Here is a 15129-nt window from a genome sequence, read left to right as displayed (position 1 = left end):
ATTATTTATCTTGATTACTGAGTTTTTGGTGCCCCCTTAAATTGTGTGGCGGAGGCAAGTATCTCACGGGCTCGCTTTAACTCTGGCCCTATTAAACAAAACTTACGTGACCACCAGCTGAGTCGTGTAAGCAAAAGCAAGTTCCTGACACCACAGAGTTGATTGCCCAGGGATCAGACAAGTGTGCCTTTCTTCACATCCATGACGCATTGTGTGAAATCAGGTGCTGTGTGATTTGGACGTTGTACGAGGCCAGCACTAAACCCTCATGGGTTCCACAATTGCTCCTGCCAGAGCTGCCACCGGTGGCCCAGAGGATGGCCGTGACTGCTGGAGCAGAGCAAAAGAAATGATCGGGGAGGGGCCAGAGCACACCCAGCTCTCCCAATGGTTCCCCCTGGCTGCCTGTGGAATAGTGAGTGCCCAGAACCTACCCTCTGAGCTGGACCTGCCCCTCTACCTGTTTCCTCCTTGTGGTTCAGTGCTGAGGTTAAGGTTTTGAAACCACTGGGCCAAGATCCTTCGCAAAAGGAGAGCTGCCTGTCCTCAAAAGAAAACAGCAAAACCCCAAAGCTTCCTAGGACCACGGCCATGGAGGTCATAAGACATTGTCTCGAGGGACATGCAGCCCCGCATGTCTGTACTAGGGGCGACCATAAATAAGCAGGCCAGGCAGAGGCCTGCGGAGTGTGCTGTTGATTTTATCAGGGAAGGCTGCTCTGATTGGGGAGAGTTCGGGGAGTTGTTAATGTTCAGTTTGCTATTGGGACTTTTGTTAAAAACTCTCTTGTCCTTTCCAGAGAGCGTTTGTTGAAGATGTCTAACACGGTAAATTGATTGAAACAGAGAAAGTGCAAGTGAAGTCCTCACAGGGGACAGAGGCACCCCGAATCCACCTGTCTTTTTGGCTTTCCCTCCCAAACGTGGCGCTCTTTGTCTGGACACTTCCCCAGGAAGCATGTCCTGGTTGAAACGTGTTGAGCCCACGTTCCTCCGCTCACAGTTGGCGCAGGACGGGTGTCCATCATCCGAGGGGTTTCCTGCTCCCACACCCGAGCCTCACCAGGCCCCTCAGCTTTTGAGCGAGGTCCTACTAAAACACTTTAATTTCTTCTTTTCCTCTCAGCCCTGGTGCCAGTGGGTGGCTCTTGAGGCTCCTCGCCCTCCCAAACACCGAACTTACTAATTCTTTCATGGAGAGTCTCCTGTACCCCTATTTGTTTATTTCCTGCTGTGATGGGCATTTCTCATGAGCTGAGAAGTCTTCTATGGAATAAGATGCTTTGGAGCATGAGGCTAATAATAGAGAGTAATGGTGTGGAACAGCCCTTCGACAAAAGACGGGAAAGCCCATGCTTGTGGAATTCAGACTGCGTGTCGGTTTGGTTCCTCCTCCTGGGCTCCAGCGGTGACCTTTCACCATAATGCCTGGTGGCCTCCGGGAGTCTTCTTCCACATCATGAGCCGAGCAGTGGCATGTTTGTGACAGGAGACTCCAGAGAGAGAGAGCAGTTCCTATTAAGACGTCCAGGTATCCTTACTCCCTGACCCTCCCTCACCAGAGGAGAAATTTACAGCAAGGGACAGGAAAGCTTGTTTTCTCGCCTTTTGTCTAAATGAGATCTTTAAACTTTTACCCAAGTTTACCCCTCTTCCAGAGGGAAAGGAGAGAGAAGAGGGCTGGGAGTCAGATGGTATCATGATATATTCTACCCACCATTCATTCTAGATTTTATCATTATAATTTGACATGTTCTTTTCTTAGTGATGGATGTAGAAAGCATCGAATCTTTTACTTGTTAGTCTCTTTAAACCAACCTAACTGATTATATCCTGTATTTCTTAGGTACGAATAGCAAAATGTGTGCCAAGTTTAATGCACAGGTACTTAATATGGAAACGTGGGGGGGGGGGGGATTAGACGTCTGGCATCATTTGATCTGGCCCCCTCCGCTTTTGTTCTTTCATCCATTTGCCCCGGGCCAGCACTGCCACAGCTCACCTTTGACCTCCAGCCCATCTTCCGGTTATCCGTCCATTTCCACCACCTCCTCGATTCCCATTCAGGCAAGGGAAGGCTTCAAACAAAGGCTTGAAGCCCAGATTAGATGTTAAAGCCAGTCCCTCTGACCATAAAAATCCCATGTGCCGATCCGGTCCGGCCTGAGTAGCAATGTCCAATCCTGGGGCATTTCTCTGTCAAAACGTGCAGGATTCCTTTTGACGGGCAAACGCCAGTCAGTTTCCCGATCCTGTAGCGGGATCCTGTGGCGGTATCCTGTGGCGGGATCCGGCGGGCCAAGCCTTAGGAAAGTGCGCTGGTCTCAGGAGAACAGATAATACTGTTTACTGAGCACTTGTTTTTGTTGTTAGCTGGTGTAGTGTTGGCTCAACTCAAAGTGGCCTTATGAACTAGCAGTGAAATGTTGCTAGATCCCGTGCCATCGTCATGATCAATTATTTGGCACTTAGGTTCCCATTGGGCCACATACTGTGCTTTTCCATGTAATCGTTTATTTAGTCCTTACTACTTCCCTGTGGAGACATTGAGCTGCCTACCACAAGGTCAGCAGTTCAAACCCACGAGCTGCTCCAAAGGAGAATGAAAGATGAAGCTGTCTCTTCCTCTAAGCAGCCTCAGAAACCCCCTAGAGTGTCTCTCTCTGAGTCAGAATGGACTTGACATCAGTTGGGGGCTTGGGGTTTGACCACCTCGGAAGCCCTGCATAGGGTCACTGTCAGAGCTGGCTCCGTGGCAGTAAGTTTGGTGTTGGGTGTGGGCTAGTTACTTTTAAGAATGTATTGATTGATGTTAGGTTTTGGCTAGACATACATCAACTCTCTTATATGCCTTTTCATTTTTTTAGGTGTTGGAGGACGTTCTCTGACAGAATTTGGAACTCTTGAGATGTATTGGAGGGGCTGTCTTGTAATTCTCTCTTCCATGCAAGGCTATTTCTGGTCTAAAACATGACCCAGCCTTCTGCACCTGAGCTTTCCAGAGCTGAAACTGGACCGCATAGCAACCTAGGCCGCTTAGCACTTGCCTTTGATGGACCGTGCAAACCTATCTCATCTTTATCAATAAGTATTATCGAATCCAGGAGTTATTTGGAGATAGCATATGAATTACCATTCATTTGCTATCTACTGAAGTAGAATTCACGTTGCTAGTCTCTTTATCTAGTGCTCTTTCCAGGATGACATGTGGTCTTTTTTTGGCTGTGGGTACTTGGTTACGTTTTGGTCTGCATGGACAGTCAAAACTGTAAATGGGTAGGTCTCTTATAAAATAAAGTATTGGTGTTGATCATTATTTTGAAAAGGTACCTGACCTGAAGCTTGGAAACTTCGCACCCAATCCAGCTGTATCTCCCGTTTTACAAGACCTCAGATATTTACACAATGAGAATGAGGACTTTTTGTTGATAGCTTACATCCTTGTCATCAATTTCATGTTGTGTATACAAGAAGCAAAAAATAATATTAGTGCAACTTTATACGAGTCAACTGTTTCGTTTTTTTACTAGTCAGGCTTTTCCTAGGAAAAATAAGCCATCACTCTTAGTGAGGAGAGTTCTCTGTGGACGTGGGTTTGGAGACCCCTTTAGCCTGGCGAAGTCCGACTTTCAAATCGCAGAAGGCAGCAAGACATCTAAGTATGCATATTTTCACTCCATGGCAATGGAAACCCTTCACAATCAGCCAGTCCATGAACTGCTTGCCCATTCATGATACCTGCTGTCGTGTTTTACACTGCACACACCCGTGCAGACATCAGCAATCAGGTCACCCCCAAGGCTCGGTCCTCGAACTCCTGACAGTCATTGTTGCCATCTTTACTCTTTTTGTCCCTTTCTGTTTAATTGCCCTGTATTTCACATGCCAAACATTTCAATGGTTGAAACATATTAAAGAGTTGTAATCATCACCACCATCATTTTTAGAACATTTCCTCATTCTTGTACTCACTCATAACTCACAACTTCCCCCAACACAACCCCAACAAACTATTAATCAAGTCACTATCTCCATAGATTTGCCTTTTCTGGATTTCATATGAAGGAAAACATACAACCGCCTCCTACACCCTATGCCCCCTACACCCTACCCCCAAACAACAATTACAAAACAGAACACAGAACGACCTCCATGCAAAAGAAAGCAGAAAATAATTTTAAAGATGGAAACACATTTAAGATGGGTCAAAAGGGAGACCGATGTAAGGTGTTAAGTTATAACCTAGCTACATCAGCCTCAGTCTGACTACATCAGCCTCAGTCTGACTACATCAGCCTCAGTCCAGTGCACTCTGTCACATAGAATGGTGCCAAAAGCCATTCACATCCTTAGAAATGGGCAGAGGAGACCCTCTAGAGGCTTCATCCACATGGGGACACTGCCGATGGGTTTTGGACTTCCACTGTCATCCATTGCCTTCTGCAAGCCAAGTGCACCAAGCTCTAGTACCATTCCCTCCTCACGTCCTGGGCTTTATTATTTAGAATCCTTGGATCACACCATACTAACCATGTTTTTTTGATAACCATGGTTTTAAGCACAGGAAAAGAGGCTCCAGAGAAGCCTCACCGGCACCAATGATTACTCACGTTGTGAATTTCACCTGAAATTAATTTTAATGGACATTCAGAAAGTTGAGAACATAGGACATTAGACACCTAATATTTGACATTAAAAAATGAGCAAAGTAGTTTCTATTTCTGTTATAATCCACCTTCTGCAGTCTCTTTACCTTCAGGTATATCATCAGTGTTAAGTGAAGGGACGGAGTTATTTTACTTCAAAAATGTAACCAATAAAAACTTTGCCAACATATTTCATTATTTGGAAAGTAAATTTTCTTAACTGGCTTAAAAATTAGATTATTCCTTTCAACAGAGTTGAACAGCTTTATAATTGTACACGAATTAAATGAAAACAGTAGAGATCAGCAAGATGAATCTTGTGTAGTACTTTTTCCATTTCTCATATAAATGCACAAGGTAATTAAGCTACCAGTACTAGAGAATGGAAAAAAACATTGAAAGCTAAATCCCATAAAGTTTTTCAATTTAAAAATGGAATAATTTAAAGATGTGTATTAGATTTTGGAGGAAAAGCATTAATTATAATACTAGGTTAAAAATGAATGCACACACTTCGATTGTTGCTGTTGATTAAAAGCAGGCAATAAGATGCAGAGTAATCAGCTAATACTTTTAATATAAGTTTCTAGAGGGAGGCATTAATAAGCATATTTGACTAGAAACAGCACATAACATGTATATTAGTTTTGTTTTTAATTAGATTTAGACAGAATTCATTATTTTTAATGGCTTTTCATTAGTGAATAGAAACCATCATTGGAATATATTGTAATAAAATATATTCAAGGTGTATGCTTACACACTGTAAAGAAGCTCTTACATATTGAAAGAAGTCATTGTTTAGGATGCAAATCACAGATAGGCATATGAAATTTGTTATAAGCAAAAGTATGGTAGGCTCTCAAAAATTCAACTTTTATCTCCTTTTTGCTCTCAGTCCAGTTTTCGGCAGAAAACATATAAAAAGGCAGTTTATGTAAATTCTACAAAACTCCTGTTGCTACCCACTTCCTATTTGGCCTTTTGTCAGTTGTTGGTGCTATCCAATTGGCTCCATCTCACAGGGAGCTTGGGACAGCGGGACAGAGCCCGGGCTGTTCCAGCACCATCCTCACAATTGGTGCTCCGTTGGAGTCCACTGTTGCAGCCACTGTGCCGATCCATCTTGCTCAGTGTTCCTCTTTGTCACTGATTCTCTTTTTCACCAAGCATGATGGCCTTTCCAGGGACTGATCTTTTCTGATCCTGTGTCCTACCGTCCTGGTTTCTGTGGAGCGTTCTGGCTTTACTTCACATAAGACAGATTTGCATTTGCTTAATTCAAATGCATGCGTGACACCTTTGTTTTTTAACATTAAAAAGGCAGAGATGCCCAATGTACTGCCTCCTTTGACTTGTTTTGTTTTATTAGGGTACATCTGACCGCAAACCATCATATTTTATTTTTTCTTTTAAATCTATCATTTATAAACATTGGCATTGAGCAGTTTTTCACATCTCAATTGTTTTATTCTGTGACATGGGTAACACTCAGAAAGTATTATTGTTATTATTTCATTATTATTTTTATACGTTTTATTAGGGGCTCATACAACTCTTACCACTCTCCTTTGACTTCTTAACAGCCGCTTCCTTGAGCATTGATTGTAGACCAAAGAAAATGAAATCCTTGACAACTTTAGTCTTTTCTCTCATTATCATGATGTTGTTCATTGGTGTAAGTGTGAGGGTTTTTGTTTTCTTTTCCTTGGTTTCTACTCCATACTGTTTTAAGGACAAAAATGAGCATGCTTGTCCCAGATTTGTAATTTCTTCCATATGGTTGTTGCATGTGACTTACGACTTACCACCACCAAGTCAAATCGATGCGTAGTGACCCTAAAGGACAGGGCCCCTGTAGGTTCCTGAGACTGTAACCCTTCCCAAGAGTAGAAAGCCTTAGGGATCAAACATGATATTTTTTTCTATAATCTCTTCCATAAAATAACTTTTTGTTTCATAATTTTATACACTCAGAGTATTTTTACCACATTCTTTTGGGTTAAATCTGCCTAAAGAAATGCTAGACATCAAGTGGGGTGTCCCACGTGGTGCGGATTTAGAGTAGTCACTGATACTTTCACTGGGGGATTCTGTCCGATGTCCACAGGCCAGTTGGAATTAATCTCAAATGTGTGCTATATTCACCCCGGTTTGGAAAATGCATCTTCCTGAGAAAATGCAGTGACTCATTAATGGCATACAGAGGAAGCAGAAGTTGATTCCTTTAAAGCGCAAATGAGCCACAAATTAAGCTACTAATGTTGTTTCTTAGTTATAATTTTAAGGGTGAATTTCCCTGACTTTCTGTACTGGTAAAGATTTTTCCTGTAACCGTAAATGAACAATCACCCCTGCACTTTGCTTCTCTTTTTCTCGTAGACCAGTCTCTCCTTCCTGATGTGCAATCTCCTCTCATGCAGACAAGCAGGAGCACGAGCCCAGGATTAGCTCGCTCCTCCAGGTGGATGCCCCAGACATGTCCCCAAATGTCTCCCAGGAAAAGCTGGATGTCAAATGGTAGCCACGTAACAAGAAGGGGATTTTATTTATTTCTCTTCGGGGTGCAATTGCCTAAGTCTTTCTTCATTTGGTGGTTGCCAAAGTAACCACAAAAAGATGACCCCTTTCATAAAGATCAACTAAAACCCACATTGCTACCTAATTACTCCAAATTTTATTCATAGCTCATTAAGTTTCCCATTACTTTTCGCTCTTTATTTTGTCCTACCTGTCCATCTAGGATGCTGCATTGCATTTATTGTTAGAGGTCTCCCTAGTCCTCTCTGACCTTGGGCAGTTTGTCAGTCTGTCCATATTTTTTCATGAAATTAGCAGTTTTGAGGATTAATGGTCTGATCCATTGTAGCATGGCTCTCAGTTTGGGTTTGTGTGCTAGTTTCTTCAGGCTAGCATCGTAGGCTTTGAGAAAGGACGCCGTGGTGGTGAGTGCCCTGCTCGGAGATACATGGGTGAATGCATAAACAAAAAACCAAACTCAGTGCCCAGAAAACATGCCCTAGTGATTTTAATATTTTTTTCCAATTTATTTATACGGAAAAAAATCTGCTTGGGGCTTATTGTACATATAAATCTTGTGGGAGGCATGCTGGGAGCTGAGGACTCAGTGTAGCCCAAAGCAGTGTAGCCCCGAGCCTTCGTCACAGAAAAGGGCCTCTAACCTGAAGCAATTGTTAGCTGGGGGTTCCAGCTGTGTTCACTAAATGCTCTCACAAGAAGGCACTTGCCATCGCAAGTTGAGTGAGAAACACTGTTCAGACCCTCTGGGACTTCGAAACGCGCTCCTCTGCAGGCCATTTTGATTCATAGAAACGCTCGGCGATTGGAAACCTAGGCGCTAACAGGTTGACCATCCATCTCCGCTGGGATTTCTTTTCTTCAACACCTATCTAACAGGTGAATAGGAAATGACCTTTTAGGGACCACTCTGCCCTGTGGTCCCCACCATATCCCTACCATCCCCATTTGGAAGCAGCCTTGTCTAGGATGGTATGTCACCTGGTGCGCTGCTCAGAACGGCTTGCTCCCAGGCTCACAAGGAATCAGTCAAAGGACTGCACAGGACTTTGGCCTTCCTTCATCCCGATGGACAGTGTCGGGCCTGGCATGGGAATGGCTGGGCTGATTGCTTTTCCACCAAAAACAAAACAAAACTAGGTTTAAGTTAAACATAGTCTTTATTTCGTGTCATGTTTTTTACTTAAGAGCATTTATTCAAGCTTCTGAAAAACAAAGCAATCACTATGGTGCAACTTGGGCAACTGCAAATGATTAATGATATAATTCTCAGTCCTTTATAAAGTGTCTCACACTGGCGAGATGTATACCGTGTGGAATGGCAGTGGTGCTTCGATGCGAGAATAGGACATCGATACCTGCAAGCTCGGGGAGAGTGTTCTGTTTCCTCCACTACTGATGTAGAGTTTCTGCAAGGCACGGGTGTATGGAGCATGAAGCACTCCAAAGAAGGATTAATTTAAAATCTGAAGTGGAAGATCAGTTTCAATTAAAATTGCACTTGAACGTATACTGGGTGGAAGTACGAAAGCAAGCACGCATTTGGCTTAAATCTGCAGATTGTTACCAGTGAATAAATGAATCCTACTGGTAAAAAACCCAGAATATGGTTTTATAGAGTGCTAAATTCTATTTCATCTGTGTTTGCGTAGCTTTAAGGAATAATATGAATGGCAGCTACTTTTCAGTGGCTGCAGTATCTATTTTGCTATTATTCGGATAATTATGATGTCCCTATGATTTTACAGATTACAGCTTGCCTTTTTATTTCTTTTGGAGTTGTCTCTGTTGGGATTTATTGTGTTGTGTTCTCTATATCACCAGTCTACCAATAATAGGAGGAATTTCCGTAATTTGAGGATGCAGGTCCAACATGGCTGTATACTTTGGACAGTGTCAGATAAACAACTATTACCGTCTTCAGAAATAGTTTTCCAGTGGATTCCTTTAGCATCTAGTTGGAAACGTCGGTGGTAGACATGTCAGTGGAACTACTCATGGGGCTCCTTCTTGCCCTTTTTCTTCACCTAGCTGAGTATAAAATGCAAACAAGTTTGCTCAAATCGGAGCAGATCCCACCCCTTTGCATGCAAATGCACACTCTCCTCCATTAGCACTCATCACACTCTGGATGGCTTTGACCAGGAGGTGAGAAACCGGTGACCTTTTCTAATTTAGTCGGAGTTCTTCAGTAAAGAAAATCGTGAGGTTTAACTGTTCCAGAAGGTAATGATGGCACTTTTAAATGATTTTTGAAAGTGCCCTGATGTCGCTAGACCTCTGACAACTAGTGGACGTGTTCTTCTGATTGTCTTTGTCTATCACGCTGTTGGCAATGCAAATTAGGAGAAATGACTCAGACTGAGAGCAAGTCCCGGAGAAGAAGGGCAGGAGTCAGCCTCCAGGAGGGGCCCCGTTAGTCCTGCAGCTGCAGAGCGTCCAATCCCATAAGAAGAGATGGTGGGTGGTTGTCCCTTTGCCCCGCGAGATCCTTGTTTCTATGTGCTGGGAACGGAGAGACGATGGAACAGAGAAGAGGGGACAATGACAACGTGTTTGGTAGTGATAACAGACAGAGATATAGGCTCTTCTTCGCTCAGGGGGAGACTGGGGTTTAAGGTTAATCTGGTCTTTCACCACCCAAGCCTCGGTACGGTGTAACTGGCTAGTAAAAGCGTTGCTCTTCCCATGCATCCCCTCCTACATCATCTCTGAAGCAACTGAAAGCTAAGAAGCCTTGGAGTTATTCACACGCGGGGCGTCCAGGAATTCATGGGATGCTTCCATTCTCCTATAAACTTTTTGAATCCCCTTGTCTGTGTGCGTGTTTATGTTATGTTTGTATATACATGCGTAAGCACATACACAGGCTAAGCTTCATTGATTGATCTCTGTCGTCTAAAATTTCAGACTTAACCGTGCTTTAGCTGGCTCAGAACAAAAGGGGGTTAGCTTAAGAAAGGTTGTTTCTTTTTAACAAATTGTTTCTGCTCTGTTAAGCAAGAAGGTCCAGGCTAGAGTGCAGAAAAATCTCACGACTTGTTATCAGCTCTTAATCGACTCTGCCCCGATCATTTTTCATCTCTAAGTGGGCAGTGAGGCAGATGAGGCGTGTTTTCTGCTTAGAGATACTCAGTGGTCTACTCTCCCGTTAGAATGATGCTTCATGGGGACACCGCCCCTTTCCTTTCTGGGGGGCATGCCCCAGTAAAGTCTTTATCTGTAGGAGCACGGAGGGAGTCCAAGATGAAAGGAACTTACTGGGCCTCGCCGCGCTTCTCCTGAGAGAGGGAGCCAGGAGGAGACGTGTGCAAGGGTGGGAGGTCTGCCACCAGCCCCCTCCGCCTAAGGACAGGCCCTCCCTTCGTACCCACGTTTGTGGCTGCTTTTTTTTTTAATTTGGGGTTTTGTTTTTATTTTTCTGTTGACCAACTCCTGTGCTTAAGAACAATCTCCATCTTTAAGATACTATGCTCATGATAACACAGCGTTCTGAATTGGTTACGGTGTTTTCTTGTCAATACATGCTCTACCTATTTTAGAACACTTCTTGAGCTATTTTTTCAATGGGAAGGACTCTGACAACCCATCTGGTGAAAGATGAAGGTAGCAAATGTTTGATTGCCACTCAAGAAGCAAATCCATCTTTCTTCCCTGTCCTTGTCATATCAAGCAGGTGGCTCTTGAACCCTTTGCTTTCTGTACTCTGATGTCTCTCTGGAAGAAAGACAAGGCTTTCCATTCCTGTGCAGAGTTGCAGTCTTGGAAAGCCACAGGGGCAGTTCGGCCTTGCACTGCAGGGTCACTATGAGTCCGAATCGACTCAATGGCAGTGAGAGAGAGTTTGGTGTCTCTGGAGTAGACGCATGTAGAAAACGTATCTAAGTTGCGCTGGGCTTGGCTTCTGCAGTCTCACCAGTTCCACTGTAACTGTAAACCCTGAGCCATTAGGACTGAAGTGTTGCTGTTTTCTTTTACAGGTGCCTATGGTCCTGAGCACTGGGTCACATCCAGTGTCAGCTGTGGGGGCCATCACCAGTCTCCTATAGACATTGTAGACCAGCATGCCCTTGTCGGCGAAGAGTACCAGGACCTGCAACTGGATGGTTTTGACAATGAGTCCTCCAACAAAACCTGGATGAAGAACACCGGGAAAACAGGTAGGCTCTGTGGTCCTGACCTGCCTGGATTGGCAAGAAGCCTGTCTCATGGTCACTAGCCACCTGAACCGTGACTCGCTCCTGAACATTGCCTGTAGCTGTGGGGAACCCATTGCTAAGTGAGAGCTTTGGAAGTGGCCCTTGGTTTGCAAACTGACTTTTGATGTACTGTGTGACTTTGGACACATTGCTCAATCATTCATTGCCTCTCGTTTTCAAAAACTGATCAACTCTGTTAAATGCACTTCAGGATTGTTATTCCATAAGCCACTGCATTAAGTAGACTGAACAGTTCTTTCGCATCTTGCAATGCACGTGCTTGATATTGATGTTACTGTTACTGCTGTTCATTGATGGAGAATGAATTTGCCCTTACATTCCCACCCAAGGGAGCCATGGATGGCCCTGGTTTTCAGAAACCTGTGTTGTCCAATAGGGTCCTCATGCAGCTAGTTTAATTTAGATTTTTATTCATTAAAATTAAAAGTTCAATTTCTTAGTGTCACTAGCCGTATTTCAAGTGCTCGTTGGCTACACATGGCAGTGGCTACCATCTGAGGCAAGGCACCTATAGAACATTCTCACCCTACACCAAGGTTCAATTGGGCAAACTCACAAAAGGAAATAAATCAACATCTTGTCTCCCTTGCAATTTTTCTTCATTAATGTGTTTTGGGATAGCAGAGCGCAGAAGAACAGTTTCTCTTCCCTGTATATCAGACAAGCAGATTGACCTTTCCACAACATTTTACCATACCCCTCTTGTGTCTGGGGTGTGTTTGTGAATGTGAGGCCTCGTCTTTCACCATGACTCTGGTACAGAGCAGCCTGCCGTCGTTCGTCATGTGGTGCAGTTCTGGCTACCTGGATTATCCATGTTAAGCAACAGCGAAGGCCTTTCTGTGTCCAATCTGAAAATAAACATTGAGATGTTTCATTAAGTCTCTTTCACGCTTGGGTTCTGTTAGTGCCTCGAGATTTGTTTTTTAATCTTATTTTCATATTTTATTATTGCTAGCTGCCACTGCGTTGGCCCCACACTCAGGACAGCCCACGCACACTGGCAGGAAATGAAGCCCCATCTCACACCATCCTGCAATGGGTTATACCTGGCCTGGGGCCATGGTGATCCCAGCGGGTTGTCATTGGCTGGTTGTCAGAAGTAAATCACCCGGCTTACATCCTAGTCTGCCATAGTCTGGAAGTCCTGCTGAAACGTGTCCGGCATCCACAGCTACACAGCAGCGACGGGCGTGAGCTCTGTGTGTGGTGCATTGGCCAGGAATCAAACCCTGGCCTCCCGCTTGCAAGAGCGGAATTTAGTCTACTCACTCACCAACTCCTCATACGCTAGCCAATTTTCAATTTTGCTTTCTTCTGGTTATTTTAAATCAACCCTTTGTAACCAAAGATGTTACCATCCCCCACTCCATGATCCCTTTCAGGACCCCTGGCTGCCCAAAACCTTCATGGTGAGCTAAAACCCCTTTACCACCAACCCGTTGGTCCCCTTACTGCTGTGGGTCCTACAGTTGCTTGTCTTTGTCCCTCATTGGCTGTGCATGCAGCTGTGGGGACACCATTCCCTTCTCCAGACCTTCACTGTCCGAGATTCCTCCTGACTGATCTCTTCATGTTCAGAAATTCGCTTCTCCTTGGCTCGGGACAGTGGTCTTGGGCTTTGGGCTTCTTCCCATAGTGCCTCCTCAACTGTTCTCCTTCCTGCCTTGTCTCAAGTTAGCCCTCTTGTGCCTTGATTTACCCATTTGAGTAGCTGCTCTGGGAAAGCATGCGTGTCTGTAAAGTTACATGCGCCTACGTTTTCGTTCCCACCCCTCTACTCTCCATTGGAGATCCAGCTCTTACTGTGGAAGCCCAGACTTTCTCCCCTGCTGGTGCTTTTTTATATCTCACATGTGGGTGTCCTCCTTAGACAGTGGGAGTGAGGTGGTCGGGCGCTTGGCCACACTGAGGGTGATGAGCGTGTGGGTTGAGTGCCACCTCAGCGTCACCTTCCAGCAGCCTGCCAGAGGCAATTCACTGGGCTCTCTGATCTGGTTTTCTACTTGGCTTGCAGCGCCTGACAGCCTTCTGCACAGATAACAAGTTTCAGTGACAGCTTTCAGCTCTATGTCACCAATGACAGGCTTTAGACTGTATAGGGTTCACTCAATGCAAGTTGATTCATGACCTTGGTCTTCCAGAAGCTGATTATCAGTCTCTGTCACTCTGCCGACTTGCTGGAGTGATCCACAACTTGTTGCATGTCTGAGTTCATGTGCTTGATTTTAGAGACGCAAAAGGCATCTTGTCTCGGGGATTTCAGAAGACGCACAGCTTTCTGAGAAACAGAAACAAATCCCTGTGATTTCGTAAGCTGTACTTCTATTACTGGAAAAATTATAATACATAATACTAGATGAACCAACCAATATCTCAGAGAAACACTGAGCTGATTTGACAGTAGGGGTTCTGAAAAGGTACCGGCAGCCCTGTGCAATCAGGAGCAAGAACACAGAAATGCATATTTATTCTCCTAAAAGAGTTTCAGTGTATGGTAATTTGGAGACTTGGGTGCCCCCATCACCTTGTGCTTCATTTTGGTTTTAGTTAGTGTTTTTTTTTTTCTTTAGCAGAAACATCTAAATTATTTTCGCTTAAAAAGTTTGTCTGTAGATCTTCAGATTGCCAAATGACTTAAGTTCTCCAGCTTGTTGGAGAAAGAAGATTTTTGTTGCTTTGTGTAAAGGACATTTGGATCCAATCAACCCAACTGAACAGCATCCCCATTGCGCAGGGTGCTGTACAGCTAAAGTAACGATGGGGTTTGATCTGAAATGCCATATAATATTGATGTCCTTAGAAATGAGCCTGGCGAGACTGTCTCACAGATTTTGGACATGTTGTCAGGTGAGATCAGTTGCTGGAAAAGGACGTCATGGTTAGTCAAGTAGAAAACACAAACCAAACTCCCTGTTGTCGAGTTGGTGCCAACTTACAGGGACCCGGTAGGACAGGGTAGAGCCACCCCGGGAGGTTCCTGAGGCTGTTCATATGAGTAGAAAGCCCCGTCGTTCTTGCTTGGAGCTGCTAGTGGTCTTGTGCCGCTGATCACAGCCCAGTGAGTAAGCACTACCATACTTGGCTCCTTGGTAAGGTAAAGGGACAGCACCAAATAGGAATTGACACAGTGGCAGCCACAACGGGCTCAAACAGGACAACTGTCAGGCTGGCACAGGAGTGGGTAGTGTTTTGTTCTGTGGTTTCTAGGGCCTCAGGGAGTCAGGACCAACGAGAAGGCACCAACAACAACCACAGGACATAGATAATTCCCACTCGGGGGAAAGCATGTATCGCGCGGCTCTACTTTTTTTAGATGCTACCATTGGAGAAAACTGTGTTCAGGAAGCATGGGACCTCTCTGTAGGTTATGTATGATTGCATCTGAATCTGCAATTATGCCCCGAATAAAGAGCTTTCGTTAAACGAAAGCATAAGCCACACGGTTTACCATTGCTCCAGCTGCTCACGCCATAGCCGTCTTGCTGACCGCCACGAAGACAGCACTCCTTCTTCTGAAAACCATTCATCTTCAGGCCGCGCCTATTTTCTTGTGCCAAAAGTTCCTTCTTTCCTTCTACTTCCAGAAAGATAAACCCAGAAGAGAGTATTTATTTATTTTCCTGATGAGCGTTTACTGGTCACTTATCCGTAAAATAGTCTTCTGAATATTAAAATATGAATGTAGAAAGTTAACATTTAAACCCAGTTGGAATGCTCACCCC

The 15129-nt window shown here is 44.4% G+C and overlaps 1 protein-coding gene across 5 annotated transcripts in view; it reads left to right on the top strand.

The window, feature by feature from the left end:
• PTPRG (protein tyrosine phosphatase receptor type G) overlaps positions 1–15129 on the top strand; it is a 755578-nt gene that overhangs the window by 418325 nt on the left and 322124 nt on the right. For all 5 annotated transcript variants that reach the window (XM_075549956.1, XM_075549955.1, XM_075549953.1 and 2 more), the window contains exon 3: positions 11165–11344. In XM_075549956.1, coding sequence (XP_075406071.1) covers positions 11165–11344 — 180 coding nt within the window. The remainder of the gene's footprint in view (positions 1–11164; positions 11345–15129) is intronic.

This window comes from Tenrec ecaudatus, chromosome 5 (genome assembly GCF_050624435.1).
Source record: "Tenrec ecaudatus isolate mTenEca1 chromosome 5, mTenEca1.hap1, whole genome shotgun sequence".
NCBI classification, from domain to species: domain Eukaryota; kingdom Metazoa; phylum Chordata; class Mammalia; order Afrosoricida; family Tenrecidae; genus Tenrec; species Tenrec ecaudatus.
The sequence above is the reverse complement of the archived record's forward strand: the minus strand, read 5'-3'. Positions and strand labels throughout refer to the sequence as shown.